General features: G+C 39.2%; 2 protein-coding genes across 16 annotated transcripts in view; both read left to right on the top strand.

The window, feature by feature from the left end:
- Nucleotides 1-5,471, top strand: part of LOC124015058 (nuclear factor 1 X-type-like) — a 170,025-nt gene extending 164,554 nt beyond the window's left edge. For all 15 annotated transcript variants that reach the window (XM_046329967.1, XM_046329964.1, XM_046329963.1 and 12 more), the window contains one exon: nucleotides 507-5,471. In XM_046329967.1, the coding sequence (XP_046185923.1) occupies nucleotides 507-521 (15 nt within the window). In that variant the 3' untranslated portion in view covers nucleotides 522-5,471. The remainder of the gene's footprint in view (nucleotides 1-506) is intronic.
- A 2,801-nt stretch (nucleotides 5,472-8,272) lies between these two features.
- rnf11a (ring finger protein 11a) lies at nucleotides 8,273-12,340 on the top strand. Its single transcript, XM_046331601.1, has 3 exons — nucleotides 8,273-8,749; nucleotides 9,121-9,290; nucleotides 9,548-12,340. Exons 1-3 carry the CDS (start codon nucleotides 8,651-8,653, stop codon nucleotides 9,717-9,719), a joined length of 441 nt encoding a protein of 146 aa, XP_046187557.1. The 5' UTR covers nucleotides 8,273-8,650; the 3' UTR covers nucleotides 9,720-12,340.
- Nucleotides 12,341-19,949: the final 7,609 nt, after the last annotated feature.

The raw sequence follows: 19,949 nt of genomic DNA, 5'->3' as shown, positions 1-19,949 counted from the left end.
CTCCCAGAGTCAAATGCCAACCCTATAACTCTGTACCCTCAGTGAGTCTTATCAAACTGTGAAACCTGATCCTGGGAGTAGCTGCATGGCCTGCAGTAGTTGACTTCATGGTGTCATTTGAAACAGTAAAGAAAGTCTTGTGAATCATGTTACATCTAAACTTTGTACTTATTGGAGACTTTGACGGTTGAAATACTACAACGTGAAAGAAGTACTTTTACAAACTGTCGTCTTGAAATGACTTACTTACATACTGTGTGAGGAATGATCAACTTAAGGTTCCTAGGCATTGGGGTATGATCGAGGCTAAGCTCAGTAAAGGGAAAGGTTGCTATGAAGGATGGCCCTCTAGTGGCTAGTTAATATTTTGCATGACAACATTTTTTAAATCGATTATTTTCCTGAACCATTTATTTACTTATAAATGTGTAACTGTTGACCTTAGTGATGTTACCACATGACAAAGATGAACCTGATGTTTCCTGTATTTTATTTCTCTTCTATAGTCTTGGTTCCTCTGACAAGGCCTCCGACTCAACCGCTAGAATTGTGTCATGAGAAAATTGGGAATGGAAAAACAACACAACACACAAAACAAACCAACACTGACTACAAACAAACTGCTGACACTAAAGTATTTTTGCTCAACAACCAACAACACAAAAACAGAAAATAACCCCCCAGACGAATACCCATTTCCACGATTTGAACATTTGAACCGGAACAACCATCTCCCTATACAGAAGGCTGAAAAGAGATCGGTTGAAGTGGACAGACTCAGAACGAACGACAGAACGAGGAAGAAGAGGAGGAAGAAAGATTATGAAATGTCACACACAAAACATGTCAGAAAGCAAACAAAAATATGCAACCTGACAACTAACTGACCAATTTCGTTTTATTGTTGTTTTTATATTTTATTTTCACAATGAAACTCCATGCAATGGCTGGGAGATCCACCCACACACATCAGTGTAAAACACATAGTTGGCAGAATTTGGTCATTTGAGCTATAGCTATAAACATTGTCACCACCCAAAAGAACCCATTCTGTAATCCTTTAGTCTCTCCTCCTGACGGTGCTTTACGTCCCTGCTCCCTCTCTCATCTGTCAACCAGGTGTCCAGGGTTGCCCCGGCAACGCCCACAGCCTCACACAACCACATCCGACTGGCCTCACTGCCGCTTAATGTACTCAGCCCTGAATCCCCTCCCTCCTCCCTTCTTCTGATTGGCCAAACACTGGGACACCATCCAATGGTTGATACCATCTGCACTAGATGGCTGGTTTTAGCATACCCTCTTGTGAAGAGCGATAGCCAATAGCATGAGCCGAGAGCGAAAACAAAACAGTCAGTCAGTCAGACATAAGACAGTCAGACATAACAGACAGAAAGTCAGTCAGTCAGACAGACATCACAGTCAGACAGACATAACAGACAGTCAGACAGACAGACAGACAGACAGACAGACAGACAGACAGACAGACAGACAGACAGTCATACAACACTATGCCCTCTTTCGTCCCCTCACCTATATGCACTACTGAAACAAATAAGGGAGGAAACAGAGCGATCCAGCAGGTCGCTGAAGGCAGTGTGTGTGTGTGGGCAATGGGCTGTGGCTCTGGCATCCTGGCACTCACACATACACGCACTCACGCAGACTCAAAGTACGTACACACACACACAGAGATCATTGTCTCCAGAACCCACACGTCTGGCAGACACAACTGATTCACTGACAATACCATTTTGTCTGTGTGTCCTTCACAGTAACATAATACATGCATAGGATCAACATCATTGTGTAATAACTAGCTTTCTTTTTGTTTGTAGCCGTTTTCTTGCATTTCATTTTGTTTGCCGGATTGGTTTTGGTTTTGTCTCACTTGGATTCTTTTGCTTATGTTTGACCTTCTTCCCTAAGATCTTTTTCTTTCATCCGCTTTTTATTTTGCAGAAAAAAATATCATCTTCGTTTGCAATAACAGGCATCTCTGAAATCTCTCACAAACACCAGTACAGGAACTTGCGACAACGCCTGCCCTGCTTCACCCTGTAACCACAGTCCATTCACAGTAGCGCCCGGAGGAACACACGCTGACACACCACCGTATCAAAATGCACACTACTAACACCGTCACCCTGATTCCAAACACAAAGGTGAGCCTTTATATACGAGTTTCTCCAAACTGCCTTTGATAATGGTTTTTCATTCATTTTGACATTTGTCATTTTTAATTTGAGATACCTTGTTTTTTTCTATTGTAAATGTGATTTATTAAATTGTTATTGATATTGTATTTTTTTTTATCATGACACAATAATTCAACAACAAAAAAAGCCAAACCTCACAAAATAACTGGACTGCCTAGCTGTTGGTTTCTTCCATGTGCAGGGATAGAATTGTCTGACAGCCCAGGCACTGAGTTTATAGTAAAATTAGCTCTATGTACTCAAATCATATATCACAACTATAACAATCTATGGAAGTGCCTCTGTACTCCCTTATCATGCAATTAGTTCAAATTCAGGTTGATGTTTTTGTTCACATATATGCTAAAGCTACAAAGAATGGTGATGTTTCTTCCTATATGGAAACCATTGGCTATAGGACAGAATCTTTGTAGAAGACTGCAAAATGTTATAAAGAGAGAGAGAGATCTTAAACATATATATTTATGGTATATGCTCCTTTTTAAACTTGACTAAAATGAGCTTGTTGGCAGTTTAGTTATTTTCTGAACTCTTGAGCTAGCAGAATTCCATGATGGACAGCACCTCACTGTCACCATGACGATTCAATGAGCACCCACCCACCCTCCACAAATCTACAGTGCAGCGTTCAAAAAACGAAACAAAAATGTCCATGATGCAAAATAGATGAAACATGTCAAAATCGACAATGGAAAAATTGAAGAAAAAAGTCTTTGTTTTTTTGATGGAAAGTATTATTATTGAAAAATATGTGTCGATTGAGCCACGTGCAATGCATTGGGTAGATTCATTGTGTTTTGTCTGTTAGAGATTTTTAAGAAAGCTAAGAAGAAAAGAGAAAAAAAATCTATTTGTTTCAAGTCCGATGTGCTCCTGGACTCTAAACTAACAGAGCCATATCCTAGTCTTTGTAAGTTGGGGGTATTTGTTTTTATTTTCCTTTAGTGTCTCTTTTTTAATGTTTAACGTGTAATCATTTGTTTATAAACATGTTTGGAGGGGCTGAAGGAAGAAACATTTCTTACAAAACGTTTAAAAACAAATTGAACATGGAATGAAAAACCGGTGAAATGAAAAACCGGCACTTTTACACACTATAAAGTACATTCAAACTATTACAAAATGAATGATAATGAACAAAATAATGACTACCTTTAGGAAACCGCATTTATTACTCCTCTTCTCTATTTCTATTCCTTCTCCTGTTTGTAATATTGAGTGGAGGGAGGGGTTCCTATTCCTTCCTATATTCCTCTAGTAGGTTGTGAAACAAAAGGCATTTTGGTTCAACCTTTAGATAGGACGAGAGCTGTACTGTAGGCTTATCAATGCCCACAACTACTTCTTCTGATTCCTCCCAGACTATTATACTCCTCTCTCTGAGTCTGAGCAAGGGAAAAAAAACAGGAAAATGGCAGCTTAGAATTTGTTTCATTTGAGGAGCCAGCCAGTCTGTCAGAACCATGACGTAACGATAGAAATACAGTAGGCCTATGCAAAGTGAGCTTCCCTCCACCCCTTCCTTCTCCACCCTCTCCCTCATTCCCCTGTAAATTCACCTTGACTAGTGCTTGTGCTGTAGTGTAGTTTCCCAGCAGTTAAAGGTTGTCCCTTAAAAGTGCCTTTTGTTCACAGACTCCATTTTGTAATCCAGATCGCTCCCCTTTCATTCGAAATAATTCAAGGTAGAGGTGGAAGTGCCCCTAAGTGCAGATCTAGGATCGGTTTACTGTATATCCTGACCTGAACCATTAGGAGGGGATATGCAAAACTGATCTTAGATCAGTGCTTAGTGAGCAACTTCATCCGACCTCAACCTTTGAAAAATGATCCCCCTCCATTGTATCAACCTTCCCATAAATCCTTTCCCTTTCCAAAATACGTATATATATAGTACAAAAGGAAACTGGTGTGAATTAGTTCTTTACTTTTTATTGATAAATGATGAAAAAAATATACTGAAAAGGCAAAAAAAAACTTGTTCTCGTTCCCCCTTGATCTCTGGCTTTTTTCTTCTTCCCTCCGTCTCCTCCTCTAATCTCCTCTGTCTATCTGTTCTCTCGTAGACACCGGAGTAGTCTGTAACTGTGTCCTCTCTCTCTCCTTCCCCCTCCCTCCCTTCCTTCCTTCCGTTGATGGAAGGGGTTGTTGAAAAAAAAATGGCCGAAACTTTTTGTCTTGAGCAGAATGCAGTTAGCTCACGTTATTCTTGTCTGTATTGCCTCTTCTTCACATTGTATACCATTGCCCATCCTCTTCAGCTTCTCCATTCAAACAGCTAATGTAAGTGAACAAATTACACCAATGGGCTTTTGGGGGTGCGCCTGCCCAGTGTAGGGTAGGACTGGGTGTTAGGGGTTATGGGAGTAAAGGTCTTAGGGGGTCAATAATGTTGGGGTAAAGGAGAAATTATAGGGGTACCTTTTGGGTGTTGGGGGGGGGCACTGCTCTTCTGCTGTGACAAGTTAAGAGTTTTTATTTTATTTATTTTGTTTTATTTTATTCCTTTATTTTTATTTTTGACTTAATTTGGATTTTTGCTTTCATTGTTCCTAACTATCAGGGTATGCCGTCATTGAAACTCTATAAGAGAGTCTTGGACTGTTAATGAAATGCTACAAGCACCTTATAACTACTGGCTGAGAAAAGGGGGTTTGCAATACTACCAGCACACACACACACACCTAGTCATGTATCAAATACTCTAAACTCTTGTATTATTATTGTGAGGTTTTATCTAGTGAAGCCAGGAGCAGTATTAGCCATTGGCAAAACACACACCACAACCCACCATATAGAGCCAGCATGAACCAGGCTTGAGGCATACTCTCAAGTGAAACGTAGAGATATCAGTTTGAATGCCAGGCTCTAAAAACTCTGTTCCGTTTTGAGATTATTTTTTATTTTTATTTTTTTGTGGTGTCTAGACAGTACGCCCTTTGACCCGCGACCCTACGCCCTCAGAGCAGAAGAGCCCCACTCATGCCTGTAGCTCTGTCTGAAATCGCACCCTATTCCCTACATAGTGCACTACTTTTTCACTATTCCCATAGGGCCCTGTTCAAAAATAGTGCACTATGTAGGGAATAGGGTGCCATTTTAAATGCATCCCATGTCTTTGTGTATAAGAAACACCCCCAGAGCTCTATAGGTGAAATGCATGTGTTAATTACAGTTTCTTTTCCATAAGAAGAAAAACACAGTTTGAGCAGAGCAGCACCTTGATTGAATAAAAGGATGTTCTTGACTGTAGCATCTTGACTGTGTTGTGTCTTTATTTATGATCATGACTGAGAATGGAAATGATGATAGTGGAACCTCATACCTACATGACAAGTTCAGGTAGGTTGATGTGGAAAGGTGGCCATACAGTGAAGGATGTTCTTGACTGTTGGATCGGTGTTGTCTTCATTATTATGACTGGAAATTAATATGATGAAGGGATATACAGTGGGGCAAAAAAGTATTTAGTCAGCCACCAATTGTGCAAGTTCTCCCACTGAAAAAGATGAGAGAGGCCTGTAATTTTCATCATATGTACACTTCAACTATGACAGACAAAATGATAAAAGAAATCCAGAAAATCACATTGTAGGATTTTTTATGAATTTATTTGCAAATTATGGTGGAAAATAAGTATTTGGTCAATAACAAAAGTTTATCTCAATACTTTGTTATATACCCTTTGTTGGCAATGACAAAGGTCAAACGTTTTCTGTAAGTCTTCACAAGGTTTCCCCACACTGTTGCTGGTATTTTGGCCCATTCCTCCATGCAGATCTCCTCTAGAGCAGTGATGTTTTGGGGCTGTTGCTGGGCAACACGGACTTTCAACTCCCTCCAAAGATTTTCTATGGGGTTGAGAGCTGGAGACTGGCTAGGCCACTCCAGGACCTTGAAATGCTTCTTACGAAGCCACTCCTTCGTTGCCCGGGTGGTGTGTTTGGGATCATTGTCATGCTGAAAGACCCAGCCACGTTTCATCTTTAATGCCCTTGCTGATGGTAGGCTTTGTTACTTTGGTCCCAGCTCTCTGCAGGTCATTCACTAGGTCCCCCCGTGTGGTTCTGGTATTTTTGCTCACCATTCTTGTGATCATTTTGACCCCACGGGGTGAGATCTTGCGTGGAGCCCCAGATCGAGGGAGATTATCAGTGGTCTTGTATGTCTTCCATTTCCTCATAATTGCTCCCACAGTTGATTTCTTCAAACCAAGCTGCTTACCTATTGCAGATTCAGTCTGCACAGCCTGGTGCAGGTCTACAATTTTGTTTCTGGTGTCCTTTGACAGCTCTTTGGTCTTGGCCATAGTGGAGTTTGGAGTGTGACTATTTGAGTTTGTGGACAGGTGTCTTTTATGCTGATAACAAGTTCAAACAGGTGCCATTAATACAGGTAACGAGTGGAGGACAGAGAAGCCTCTTAAAGAAGTTGTTACAGGTCTGTGAGAGCCAGAAATCTTGCTTATTTGTAGGTGACCAAATACTTATTTTCCACCATAATTTGCAAATAAATTCATTAAAAATCCTACAATGTGATTTTCTGGATTTTTTTTCCTCATTTTGTCTGTCATAGTTGAAGTGTAACTATGATGAAAATTACAGGCCTCTCTCATCTTTTTAAGTGGGAGAACTTGCACAATGGTGGCTGACTAAATACTTTTTTCCCCCACTGTAACTATTGTTAGTGTTATTAGTGTAACAGTATAACTTTAGGCCGTCCCCTCGCGCGAACCAGGGACCCTCTACACATATCAATAACAGTCACCCTCGAAGCATCGTTACCCATCGCTCCACAAAAGCCGTGGCCCTTGCAGAGCAAGGAGAACTACTACTTCAACGTCTCAGAGCAAGTGACGTTACCGATTGAAACGCTATTTAGCACGCACCACTAACTAAGCTAGCCGTTTCACATCCGTTACATTAGCAGTGGGGGAAAAGTACCCAATTTCATACTTCAGCAAAAGTAAAGATACTTAATAGAAAATGACTCTAGTAAAAGCCACCCAGTAAAGTACTACTTGAGTAAAAGTCTAAAAGTATTTGGTTTTAAATATACTAAAGTATTAAAAGTATACTGAACAAAAATCTAAACGCAACAAGTGTTAGTCCCATGTTTCATGAACTGAAATAACATATCCCAAAAATGTTCCATATGCACAAAAAGCTTTTCTCTCAAATGATGTGCACAAATTGGTTTACATTGCTGTGAGTGAGCATTTATCCTTTTCCAACAATCTATCCACCTGACAGCTGTGGCATTTCAAGAAGCTGATTAAACAGCATGATTATTACACAGGTGCACCTTGTGCTGGGGACATTAAAAGGCCAATCTAAAAATGTGCAGTTTTGAGGGAGTGTGCAATTGGCATGCTGACTGCAGTAATATCTACCAGACCTGATGCTATTCTCCAGTCATGTGAAATCCATAGATTAGGGCCTAATGAATTTATTTCAATTAAGTGAGTTCCTTCTATGAACTGTAACTCAGTAAAAATATTTGAAATGTTTTGTTCAGTGTAAATGTTATTGCAAAAATATACTTAAGTATCAAAAGTAAAAATGTAAATCCTTTCACATTCTTGATATTAAGCAAACCAGACGGCATGATTTTCTTTTGTTTTATGGATAACCAGAGGCACACTCCAACACACTGACATTGTTTACAAACAAAGCATTTGTGTTTAGTGAGTCAGCCAGATCAGAGGCAGTAGGGATGACCATGGATGTTCTCTTGGTAAGTACTTGAATTGGACCATTTTTCTGTCCTGCTAAGCATTCCTAATGTAACGAGTACTTTTGGGTGTCGGATAAAATGTATGGAGTAAAAATTACATTATTTTCTTTAGGAATGTAGCGGAGTAAAATGTGTCAAAAATATACATAGTAAAGTACAGATAACCCCAAAAAACGACTTAAGTAGTAATTTAAAGTATTTTTACTTAATTACTTTACACTACTGCTTATTAGGCATATTTTCTCGTCCACCTACCCGTCATTTTTTTCGAAAGGCAACTTCCGGATCTCCCAACTTCCTATTAACTAGCTACGTCACTTCTGTGTATACAGTTTGTAAACAAAGCCAAAACAAAGATGGATTCATCAAGAGGTTTAATCTAAAAATATAGTCAGATCGAATAACACAAATTGAAATCGGTGTCATTTACAGTTCGCTGACTTAGGTATTGGAAAATTAGAGACAACATTTACATGTCGTTGTTTCGAGCGATATTGACTTTTATTTCGAAGTTACACAGCGATTAGAATAGTTTTTCTGCATCGACGTTAGAGGGCTGTTGTTCATCCCTATTTGCTAGCTACCCCGCAGGCTAGCTAAAAAGACAACTTATTTAGCAACGTAAGAATATTTGTTTTTGTTGCTTATCTTGCTGTCCTGTTCGTATTGGGGGTTGTGTGTGCTGGTCCAGTTCAATGGGGAACTGTTTGTCTTCGCAAGGCGCCGACGACTTGTCTCTCCTCAACGAGTCCCAGGAAGCCAGTGTTCCAGGAGAGCCTCCACCGCCTTACCAGGTAACTTCAGGGGGAGGTGGATCACATCTATACCGGGGATTCATTGATAACAATGTCAACTAACTGTCCACGTTGTTAAATTCGCCTAGTGGTATGTTGCATGGGCTGTGTTTTGTATATTTTTTGCTCATTTCGTATTCTGTCAGAAGTTTAGGGTTCACTAGTAAGCTATAACTGTCATGTGAGAAATTCTGGCATGGTTTAGCTTACTAACCCCTATAAATGCTTTCTGTCCATTTCCCCATCAAGTCAATGGTATAAAATCTGACTGAGAGAGTAGAGGATCCACATGTAGTTTTGGGGGGGTCCAGAGACTCCCCAATGACTATATCATGGGTTACCCTGTACCCATCTCCACACATTCCATACAGGAGCGTGTCCATGCTCCAGTGTACCACCCCACCCCCAGTCAGACGTGCCTGGCCAGCCAGCTAACAGAGGAGGAGCAGGTCCGTATCGCCCAGCGGATTGGCCTCATCCACCACCTCCCCAGAGGCATCTTCGACCCCGGCTCTGAGCCCTCTGACAAGAAAGTCAAAGAGTATGTTTTTTTCTGCCCTGTGACCAACCATATACTTTTTCTTGTAGCTCAACCAATTTAGACACTAATTTACTAGCAATGTCCTATTTCTAGCCACATTATCTTGAGCCATGCATGGCCCAGAAGGATATTAGTGGGTCCTCACCTCATCCATTACCAAGTGTATGTAAGTTAGCTGTAGGCCTCTTATTATTTGAAACCTGTACCACATTTTGACTAAATGCTATCTATCACGTCGTGCGCCTCACTCTCTCCAGGTGCGCGATCTGCATGAATGACTTTGAGTATGGCGACCCCATCCGGTTCCTTCCCTGCCTGCACATCTACCACGTGGACTGCATCGACACCTGGCTGATGAGGTCCTTCACCTGTCCTTCCTGTATGGAGCCTGTGGATGCCGCCCTGCTCTCCTCCTATGAGACCAACTGAACTGGTCTCATAGGAGACCAGTTCACTCATCTGAGCAGTCTCTGGCTGGGTCCTGTTCATTAGGCCAAACAGAAGAAAACTGATTAAAACAGGGAGGGACTTGACCTGGACTTGTCCAATAAGAAGTGCTTGTTAAATTTTTTTCAGTTGCAAAACTATTCCCTATTTAATGTACTACTTTTCACCAGAGCCTTATAGGCCCTGATCCAAAGTAGTGCATTAAATAGGGAATAGGGTGCACACAATCCTAGAAACTTCCCCCTTAACAGAGGTGCCAAACGACCTTATGACACATCACCTCTTTAACCTGGATGTTCTGTCCTAGTCACACAGCCCTGGGAGGAGTGATGGGTTGTGTCAAAATATATATATATATTTTAAATGTAACCTTTATTTAACTAGTGAAGTCGGTTAAGAACAAATTCTTATTTACAATGGCGGCCTACACCGGCCAAACTCGGACGGCGCTGGGCCAATTGTGTGCCGCCCTATGAGACTGCCGGTTGTGATACAGTCTGGATTTGAACCAGGTGGTCTGTAGTGACGCCTCTAGCACTGAGATGCAGTGTCTTAGACCACTGTGCCACTTGGAAGCTCCATATGTAGGGTGTACCACACTGAGTGTGTTGAAAGTGGGGTGTTCTACTCTGTATTGGGGCTTTTGGAATTAGGAACGTCTGTCTCTTTCGCCTTTTCAGACTTGTTGCCAAATACATCTTAAGTGAGGTGAAGGATATAGATGGAGATCTTTAGAAGTCATGATGAGAGATATTATTGACAACTGATTTCACCTTTGGATGATCTGAGGGTGGTAGACTAGAGATTGGCCCATTAGTTTAGTTTATGTAGGCTGGTCTTGGATCTGTTAGTGCTGATAAGACGGCACAAACAGATCTATATCTTTGTTTATGTGGTTGGTTTATTTTAATTCCCTTTTCAATCATCCTCCCCCCAGACTAAAATGTGCAATATGATGTGAGGAAGTGCTAGAATTGCACCGTTCTGATTGGTCAAAAGAAGGTGACCCCCGACCTTAACACTGCTGTCTCGGCCAATTAGCTTTAAGACGGGTATGGCCTTGAATGTCTCTCAAAAAAGCACAGGGCTCTTGACTAGAATGCAAACATTTTTCTCATTAAATGGCAATCGTAGAGAGAGAAAAAAGTTCACAAAATAATGAGATATGAGAATAAGCTATGAGGTCTCCATCCCATGCAGGTCTAGTAGGTTACCTCATGACTTACTACTGGCCTCATACCTTTATTGAAGATGTTACTACTGGCCTCATACCTTTATTGGAGATGTTGGATTTGTATGTATGTTGTTTTACAGGGTGGGTTGTTGTAGCTGTTAATTAGTCTGGTTCCAGATCTATTTGTGCTGTCTTGCCAAGGTGGCCAGCCTTACTGGGCTAGCTCTTAGTACCTTAAACTGCATTTTCACCTTGGATCTTTTTCCTTACAAAGCTTTGCCTTGACTGTGTGCCAGTCTTCCTCTTATGAGATCATGGTTTGTTGTTGTTGTTCATTCTTATGTTTACTGTTAGTGAGTGACTTTTGCGTCCAAAATGGCAAACTAATCCCTATATAATGCACTACTTTTGAGCAAAGCACGATGCAGGAACTGGTCAAGAGTAGTGCACTATGTAGGGATTAGGGTGCCATTTTGGACGTGGCCCAAAATGCTGTGCCATTATCTATCCCCGAATTCTATGCATCTTGGGATCTCCTCTGGTACCGTGTAGGTCTGGGACTGTATTCACAAAGAGTCTTGGAGTAGGAGACCGTTTTGCCTTTTGGATCATAGTTATATGTACTCCTAGTCTTTGTGACGACAGGCCTTGAATCAGGACAGAGGAAATATCTTTTGTTTTCCTTTTCCCTCTTCCTTCGTCTATTTCTCCTACTACTCACTCTATTGTCTCTTTGAATAACTTTATTGTAGAAGTGTTTGACAGGAGAGAAAGAGAATAATTGACACTGTTTTGGATACTGTGTGTAAAGGTTGTATCTGGAGTGTTTTCCAATGTTGTCAGAAAATGTGTTTGTGAATATAGATCTGTTTTTTTGTATTGAAGTGATGATCTATTCTACATGATTGAATTCCAGAGGCTTTTTAAACTGTTTTGTCGATCGATTATTGGACTAAAATGAATAGGAAACTCTTGATTGACTGTGGTTTGATACTAACAAAGTAAGGACAAGTGAGAGAGGTTACAGACTCAAACTGAGGAGAATAGAATGGATTGTGACTTGAAACCATTCTGAATGTAACTATCTTGATGGTGGACATGGCGAAGTCAAAACCAGGAGCGTATTTGAAATGTAACCTCATCACCAACTCTCTTCAGGTGAAAGTGGGGAAAGTATGGCTGCTATTCAGTTCAGTCCTAGACCCTTTTAGGTGAACGTGAGCCAACTCCTGTGAAGTACAATCATTTCTGATACTCGTGTCATTGTTTTAGTCTCCTTGAAGCCGGAGATGGAGAGTGTGTCTACTGAAAGAAGAATATGATTAGTCAGACTGTTCCTGGCTGCTGTTTCTGGGTTTTGTAATGTGTGTGTGCAATGAGGGCTCAGCTTTTAGGAAAAACTACAATAAAAAGTGAATGCCAAATCTAACCTTCATATATGGTTTCTTATTACCATATTCTCATTTTGTATCTGTTTCGTCATAGTTGTTACATTGTTTTAGCTATTTGTAATAATGAATTGCAAGTGCACCATCTTTGGCATAACAGGTGAGCTAGATTGAGGTGTCTTGTGATTCCAGTGTATCCCACCCACAGGATGCTTTCACCATCATAGTTCACCCATCTATCGTCCGCTACAGTGAGGTCATCAAGAAAGAAGACTCTATTTACATGTTTTTTTTTGCCTGCTAAGAATGGAAGAGAGATGACCTCAATGATGACACAGAGGTCTTCTGTCCCCTGCTAGACAAGGACCACCTCAATGATGACACAGAGGTCTTCTGTCCCCTGCTAGACAAGGACCACCTCAATAATGACACAGAGGTCTTCTGTCCCCTGCTAGACAAGGACCACCTCAACGATGACACAGCGGTCTTCTGTCCCCTGCTAGACAAGGACCACCTCAACGATGACACAGCGGTCTTCTGTCCCCTGCTAGACAAGGACCACCTCAATGATGACACAGCGGTCTTCTGTCCCCTGCTAGACAAGGACCACCTCAATGATGACACAGAGGTCTTCTGTCCCCTGCTAGACAAGGACCACCTCAATGATGACACAGATGTCTTCTGTCCCCTGCCAGACAAGGACCACCTCAATGATGACACAGAGGTCTTCTGTCCCCTGTAGACAAGGACCACCTCAATGATGACACAGATGTCTTCTGTCCCCTGCTAGACTAGGACCACCTCAATGATGACACAGAGGTCTTCTGTCCCCTGCTAGACAAGGACCACCTCAATGATGTTTACATTTTTAGGTTCCCAGGTGCCTATTTTCAATCACCAGTTGCACAGAAAAAAAAATGACAGAGGTCTTCTGTCCCCTGTAGACAAGGGCCCTGGCCATGTTCAGGGAACAAATAAGGAGGGTTTCTTTATGTCATCTTAAGAGTCCTATCTCCTAATATACTCAGCAAAAAATAAACATCCTCTAACTGTCAACTGCATTTATTTTCAGCAAACTTAACATGTGTAAAAATTTGTATGAACATAAGATTCAACAACTGAGACATAAACTGAACAAGTTCCACAGACATGTGACTAACAGAAATGGAATAATATTTCCCTGAACAAAGGTGGGGTCAAACGTAATGGTCAGTATCTGGTGTGGCCACCAGCTGCATTAAGTACTGCGGTACACCTCCTCCTCATGGACTGCACCATATTTGCCAGTTCTTGCTGTGAGATGTTACCCCACTCTTCCACCAAGGCACTTGCAAGTTCCTGGACATTTCTAGGGGGAATGGCTCGAACCCCCACCCTCCGATCCAACAGGTCCCAGACGTGCTCAATGGGATTGAGATCCGGGCTCTTCTCTGGCCATTGCAGAACACTAACATTCCTGTCTTGCAGGAAATCACGCACAGAACGATCAGTATGGCTGGTGGCATTGTCATGCTGGAGGGTCATGTCAGGATGAGCCTGCAGGAAGGGTACCCCATGAGGGAGGAGGATGTCTTCCCTGTAACGCACAACGTTGAGATTGCCGGCAATGACCGATGATGCTGTGACACACCACCCCAGACCATGATGGACTCTCCACCTCCAAATCGATCCCGCTCCAGAGTACAGGCCTCGGTGTAACGCTCATTCCTTCGACAATAAACGCAAAACCGACCATCATCCCTGGTGAGACAAAACCGTGACTCATCAGTGAAGAGCACTTTTTGCCAGTCCTGTCTAGTCCAGCGACAGTGGGTTTGTGCCCATAGGCGACACTGTTGTCGGTGATGTCTGGTGAGGACCTGCCTTACAACAGGCCTACAAGCCCTCAGTCCAGCCTCTCAGCCTATTGCAGACAGTCTGAGCACTGATGGAGGGATTGTGCATTCCTGGTGTAACTCGGGCAGATGTTGTTGCCATCATGTACCTGTCCCGCAGGTGTGATGTTCGGATGTACCGATCCTGTGCAGGTGTTGATACATGTGGTCTGCCACCGCGAGGACGATCAGCTCTCTGTTATGTCTCCCTGTAGCGCTGTCTTATGCGTCTCACAGTACAGACATAGCAATTTATTGCCCTGGCCACATCTGCAGTTCTCATGCCTCCTTGCAGCATGCCTAAGGCACGTTCACCCAGGGACCCTGGGCATCTTTCTTTTAGTGTCCTAAGTTTTCATAACTGTGACCTTAGTTGCCTACCATTTGTAAGCTGTTAGTTTAATGACCGTTCCACAGGTGCATGTTCATTAATTGTTTATGGTTCATTGAACAAGCATGGGAAACAGTGTTTAAACCCTTTACAATGAAGATTTGTGAAGTTATTTGGATTTTTACGAATTATCTTTGAAAAACAGGGTCCTGAAAAGGGGAGGTTTCTTTTTTTGCTGAGTTTATATGCAGGCCAGTAATAGGTTGATACTGCCTATTTTATTATTTCAGTTGCCTAATAGGTTGATACTGCCTATTTTATTATTTCAGTTGCCTAATAGGTTGATACTGCCTATTTTATTATTTCAGTTGCCTAATAGGTTGGTACTGCCTATTTTATTATTTCAGTTGCCTAATAGGTTGATACTGCCTATTTTATTATTTCAGTTGCCTAATAGGTTGATACTGCCTATTTTATTATTTCAGTTGCCTAATAGGTTGATACTGACTATTTTATTATTTCAGTTACCTAATAGGTTGATACTGACTATTTTATTATTTCAGTTGCCTAATAGGTTGATACTGCCTATTTTATTATTTCAGTTGCCTAATAGGTTGATACTGACTATTTTATTATTTCAGTTACCTAATAGGTTGATACTGCCTATTTTATTATTTCAGTTACCTAATAGGTTGATACTGACTATTTTATTATTTCAGTTGCCTAATAGGTTGATACTGCCTATTTTATTATTTCAGTTGCCTAATAGGTTGATACTGACTATTTTATTATTTCAGTTGCCTAATAGGTTGATACTGACTATTTTATTATTTCAGTTGCCTAATAGGTTGATACTGACTATTTTATTATTTCAGTTACCTAATAGGTTGATACTGACTATTTTAATATTTCAGTTGTCTAATAGGTTGATACTGACTATTTCATTATTTCAGTTGTCTAATAGGTTGATGCCTACTATTTCATTATTTCAGTTGTCTAATAGGTTGATACTGACTATTTTATCATTTCAGTTGCCTAATAGGTTGATACTGACTATTTTATTATTTCAGTTGCCTAATAGGTTGATACTGACTATTTTATTATTTCAGTTGTCTAATAGGTTGATACTGACTATTTTATCATTTCAGTTGCCTAATAGGTTGATACCTACTATTTCATTATTTCAGTTGTCTAATAGGTTGATACCTACTATTTCATTATTTCAGTTGTCTAATAGGTTGATACTGACTATTTTATCATTTCAGTTGTCTAATAGGTTGATACGGACTATTTCATTATTTCAGTTGTCTAATAGGTTGATACTGACTATTTTATTATTTCAGTTGCCTAATAGGTTGATACCTACTATTTCATTATTTCAGTTGCCTAATAGGTTGATACCTACTATTTCATTATTTCAGTTGCCTAATAGGTTGATACTGACTATTTTATCATTTCAGTTGCCTAATAGGTTGATACCTACTATTTCATTATTTCAGTTGTCTAATAGGTTGATACCTACTATTTCATTATTTCAGTTGTCTAATAGGTTGATACTGACTATTTTATCATTTCAGTTGTCTAATAGGTTGATACTATTTCATTATTTCAGTTGTCTAATAGGTTGATACTGACTATTTTATTATTTCAGTTGCCTAATAGGTTGATACCTACTATTTCATTATTTCAGTTGTCTAATAGGTTGATACCTACTATTTCATTATTTCAGTTGTCTAATAGGTTGATACTGACTATTTTATCATTTCAGTTGCCTAATAGGTTGATACCTACTATTTCATTATTTCAGTTGCCTAATAGGTTGATACCTACTATTTTATCATTTCAGTTGCCTAATAGGTTGATACCTACTATTTCATTATTTCACCTAATAGGTTGATACCTACTATTTCATTATTTCAGTTGCCTAATAGGTTGATACCTACTATTTTTCATTTCATTTCAGTTGATACTGACTATTTTATTATTTAGGTTGATACTGACTATTTTATTATTTCAGTTGTCTAATAGGTTGATACTATTTCATTACTATTTTATCATTTCAGTTGTCTAATAGGTTGATACTGACTATTTTATCATTTCAGTTGTCTAATAGGTTGATGATTATTTCAGTTGTCTAATAGGTTGATACTGACTATTTTATTATTTCAGTTGCCTAATAGGTTGATACCTACTATTTCATTATTTCAGTTGTCTAATAGGTTGATACCTACTATTTCATTATTTCAGTTGTCTAATAGGTTGATACTGACTATTTTATCATTTCAGTTGCCTAATAGGTTGATACCTACTATTTCATTATTTCAGTTGCCTAATAGGTTGATACCTACTATTTTATCATTTCAGTTGCCTAATAGGTTGATACCTACTATTTCATTATTTCAGTTGTCTAATAGGTTGATACCTACTATTTCATTATTTCAGTTGCCTAATAGGTTGATACCTACTATTTTATCATTTCAGTTGCCTAATAGGTTGATACCTACTATTTTATTATTTCAGTTGTCTAATAGGTTGATACTGACTATTTTATTATTTCAGTTGCCTAATAGGTTGATACTGACTATTTTATTATTTCAGTTGCCTAATAGGTTGATACTGACTATTTCATTATTTCAGTTGTCTAATAGGTTGATACCTACTATTTTATCATTTCAGTTGCCTAATAGGTTGATACCTACTATTTTATTATTTCAGTTGTCTAATAGGTTGATACCTACTATTTCATTATTTCAGTTGCCTAATAGGTTGATACCTACTATTTTATTATTTCAGTTGCCTAATAGGTTGATACCTACTATTTCATTATTTCAGTTGCCTAATAGGTTGATACTGACTATTTTATTATTTCAGTTGCCTAATAGGTTGATACTGACTATTTTATTATTTCAGTTGCCTAATAGGTTGATACCTACTATTTTATTATTTCAGTTGCCTAATAGGTTGATACCTACTATTTTATTATTTCAGTTGCCTAATAGGTTGATACTGACTATTTCATTATTTCAGTTGCCTAATAGGTTGATACCTACTATTTTATTATTTCAGTTGCCTAATAGGTTGATACTACTATTTTATTATTTCAGTTGCCTAATAGGTTGATACCTACTATTTTATTATTTCAGTTGCCTAATAGGTTGATACCTACTATTTTATTATTTCAGTTGTCTAATAGGTTGATACCTACTATTTTATTATTTCAGTTGCCTAATAGGTTGATACCTACTATTTCATTATTTCAGTTGCCTAATAGGTTGATACCTACTATTTTATTATTTCAGTTGCCTAATAGGTTGATTTCAGTTGCCTAATAGGTTGATACCTACTATTTTATTATTTCAGTTGCCTAATAGGTTGATACCTACTATTTCATTATTTCAGTTGCCTAATAGGTTGATACCTACTATTTTATCATTTCAGTTGCCTAATAGGTTGATACCTACTATTTTATCATTTCAGTTGCCTAATAGGTTGATACCTACTATTTTATTATTTCAGTTGCCTAATAGGTTGATACCTACTATTTCATTATTTCAGTTGCCTAATAGGTTGATACTACTATTTCATTATTTCAGTTGCCTAATAGGTTGATACCTACTATTTCATTATTTCAGTTGTCTAATAGGTTGATACCTACTATTTCATTATTTCAGTTGTCTAATAGGTTGATTCTGCCTATTTCATTACATATATTCTCTGCTTATAACAGCAGGCATCTTTATTCCGAAAGGCTCATAATTCTAGATACACACATATTAGAATCATTAAATACGTGAATGTCTTATATTTTGTGTTCATAATTAATCGTCTGTCTGAAATGAAAACCAGGACATGTAAATCCATGTAGACAAAACGAATGTGTTGTGTCCTCTTCTATATGACATATGCAAATGTATTAGAATAAATCAAGAGTACGAAAAGACTGTCTTAACATCGTTTTCACGTGCTCAGCTAATAAACGAACAAACCAAAAGTATGCTTATCGCAGAATAGAATACTTTTAGGTTCAATTGTATACACACATGTTGCATTTGAACAAAATGTTTGAAAATCTCTTCATAAATAAGTTGTCATTTTGAGTGAAACTATCCTGTAGACATGACATTATTTAAGCATTCGGAACAGTCTTCTTGGTAACATTAGGAATTAGAATACTGGAATGGTATTGAACCTTATGATGAGCCAAAGGTCAGTCAAGTTGGTCAGGGAGTTGGTTAACTTAAGATAAAAGCATCTGCCAAATTTCATATACAGCTCTGGAAGAAATGAAGACCCCACTGCAAAACGATCAGTTACTCTGGTTGTACTATTTATAAGGTATGTGTTTGGGTAAAATTGACATTTTTGGTTTATTCTATAAACTACTGACAACATCCAAATTCCAAATAAAAATATTGTTATTTCGTGCATTTATTTGCAGAAAATGGACAGGTCATGGGTTCAGGTCTGGAGTCAGGGTTCAGGTCTGGAGATTGGGCTGTCCATGACAGGGTCTTGATCTGGTGGTCCTCCATCCACACCTTGATTGACCTGACTGTGTGGCATAAAGCATTGTCCTGCTGGAAAAACCAATCCTCAGAGTTGGGGAACATTGTCAGCGCAGAAGGAGGCACGTTTTCTTTCAGGACAACCTTGTATGTGGCTTGATTCATGCATCCTTCACAAAGACAAATCCAGCCTTGCTGAAACACCCCCAGATCATCACTGATCCTCCACCAGATTTCACAGTGGGTGCGAGACACTGTGGCTTGTAGGTCTCTCCAGGTCTCACACCCACTGTGACATTTGGTGGAGGAATTTCTGCGCCAGGAGTGGCATAAAGTCACCCAACATCAATGTGAAAGACTGGTGGAGGGCAGGACAAGACACATGAAAGCTGTGATTGAAAATCAGGGTTATTCCACCAAATATTGATTTCTGAACTCTTCCTAAGTTAAAACATTAGTATTGTGTTGTTTAAAAATTAATATGAACTTATTTTCTCTGCATTATTCGAGGTCTGACAACACTGCATATTTTTTGCTATTTTGACCAATTGTCATTTTCTGCAAATAAATGCTCTAAATTTACATTTTATTTGGAATTTGGGAGAACTGTTGTCAGTAGTTTATATAATTAAACAAAAAATTTAATTTTACCCAAACACATACCTATAAATAATAAAACCAGAGAAACGGATCATTTGCAGTGGTTTCTTAATATTTTCCAGAGCTGTATATTACCTCTGCCTATCCTGTATATTACCTCTGCCTATCCTGTATATTACCTCTGCCTATCCTGTATATTACCTCTGCCTATCCTGTATATTACCTCTGCCTATCCTGTATATTACCTCTGCCTATCCTGTATATTACCTCTGACTATCCTGTATATTACCTCTGCCTATCCTGTATATTACCTCTGCCTATCCTGTATATTACCTCTGCC

The sequence above is a fragment of the Oncorhynchus gorbuscha genome, linkage group LG26, assembly GCF_021184085.1.
Source record: "Oncorhynchus gorbuscha isolate QuinsamMale2020 ecotype Even-year linkage group LG26, OgorEven_v1.0, whole genome shotgun sequence".
Taxonomy (NCBI): Eukaryota; Metazoa; Chordata; class Actinopteri; order Salmoniformes; family Salmonidae; genus Oncorhynchus; species Oncorhynchus gorbuscha.
Note: the sequence above shows the minus strand (reverse complement) of the source record. Positions and strands in the feature narration are given on the sequence as shown.

Excerpts from the sequence above, each read along its gene's own strand:
- rnf11a (XM_046331601.1), top strand. The coding sequence starts at position 8,651 with ATGGGGAACTGTTTGTCTTCGCAAGGCGCCGACGACTTGTCTCTCCTC. Across the intron at positions 8,750-9,120 it reads AGCCTCCACCGCCTTACCAG|GAGCGTGTCCATGCTCCAGT; the intron begins GTAACTTCAGGG and ends CATTCCATACAG. Across the intron at positions 9,291-9,547 it reads TCTGACAAGAAAGTCAAAGA|GTGCGCGATCTGCATGAATG; the intron begins GTATGTTTTTTT and ends CACTCTCTCCAG.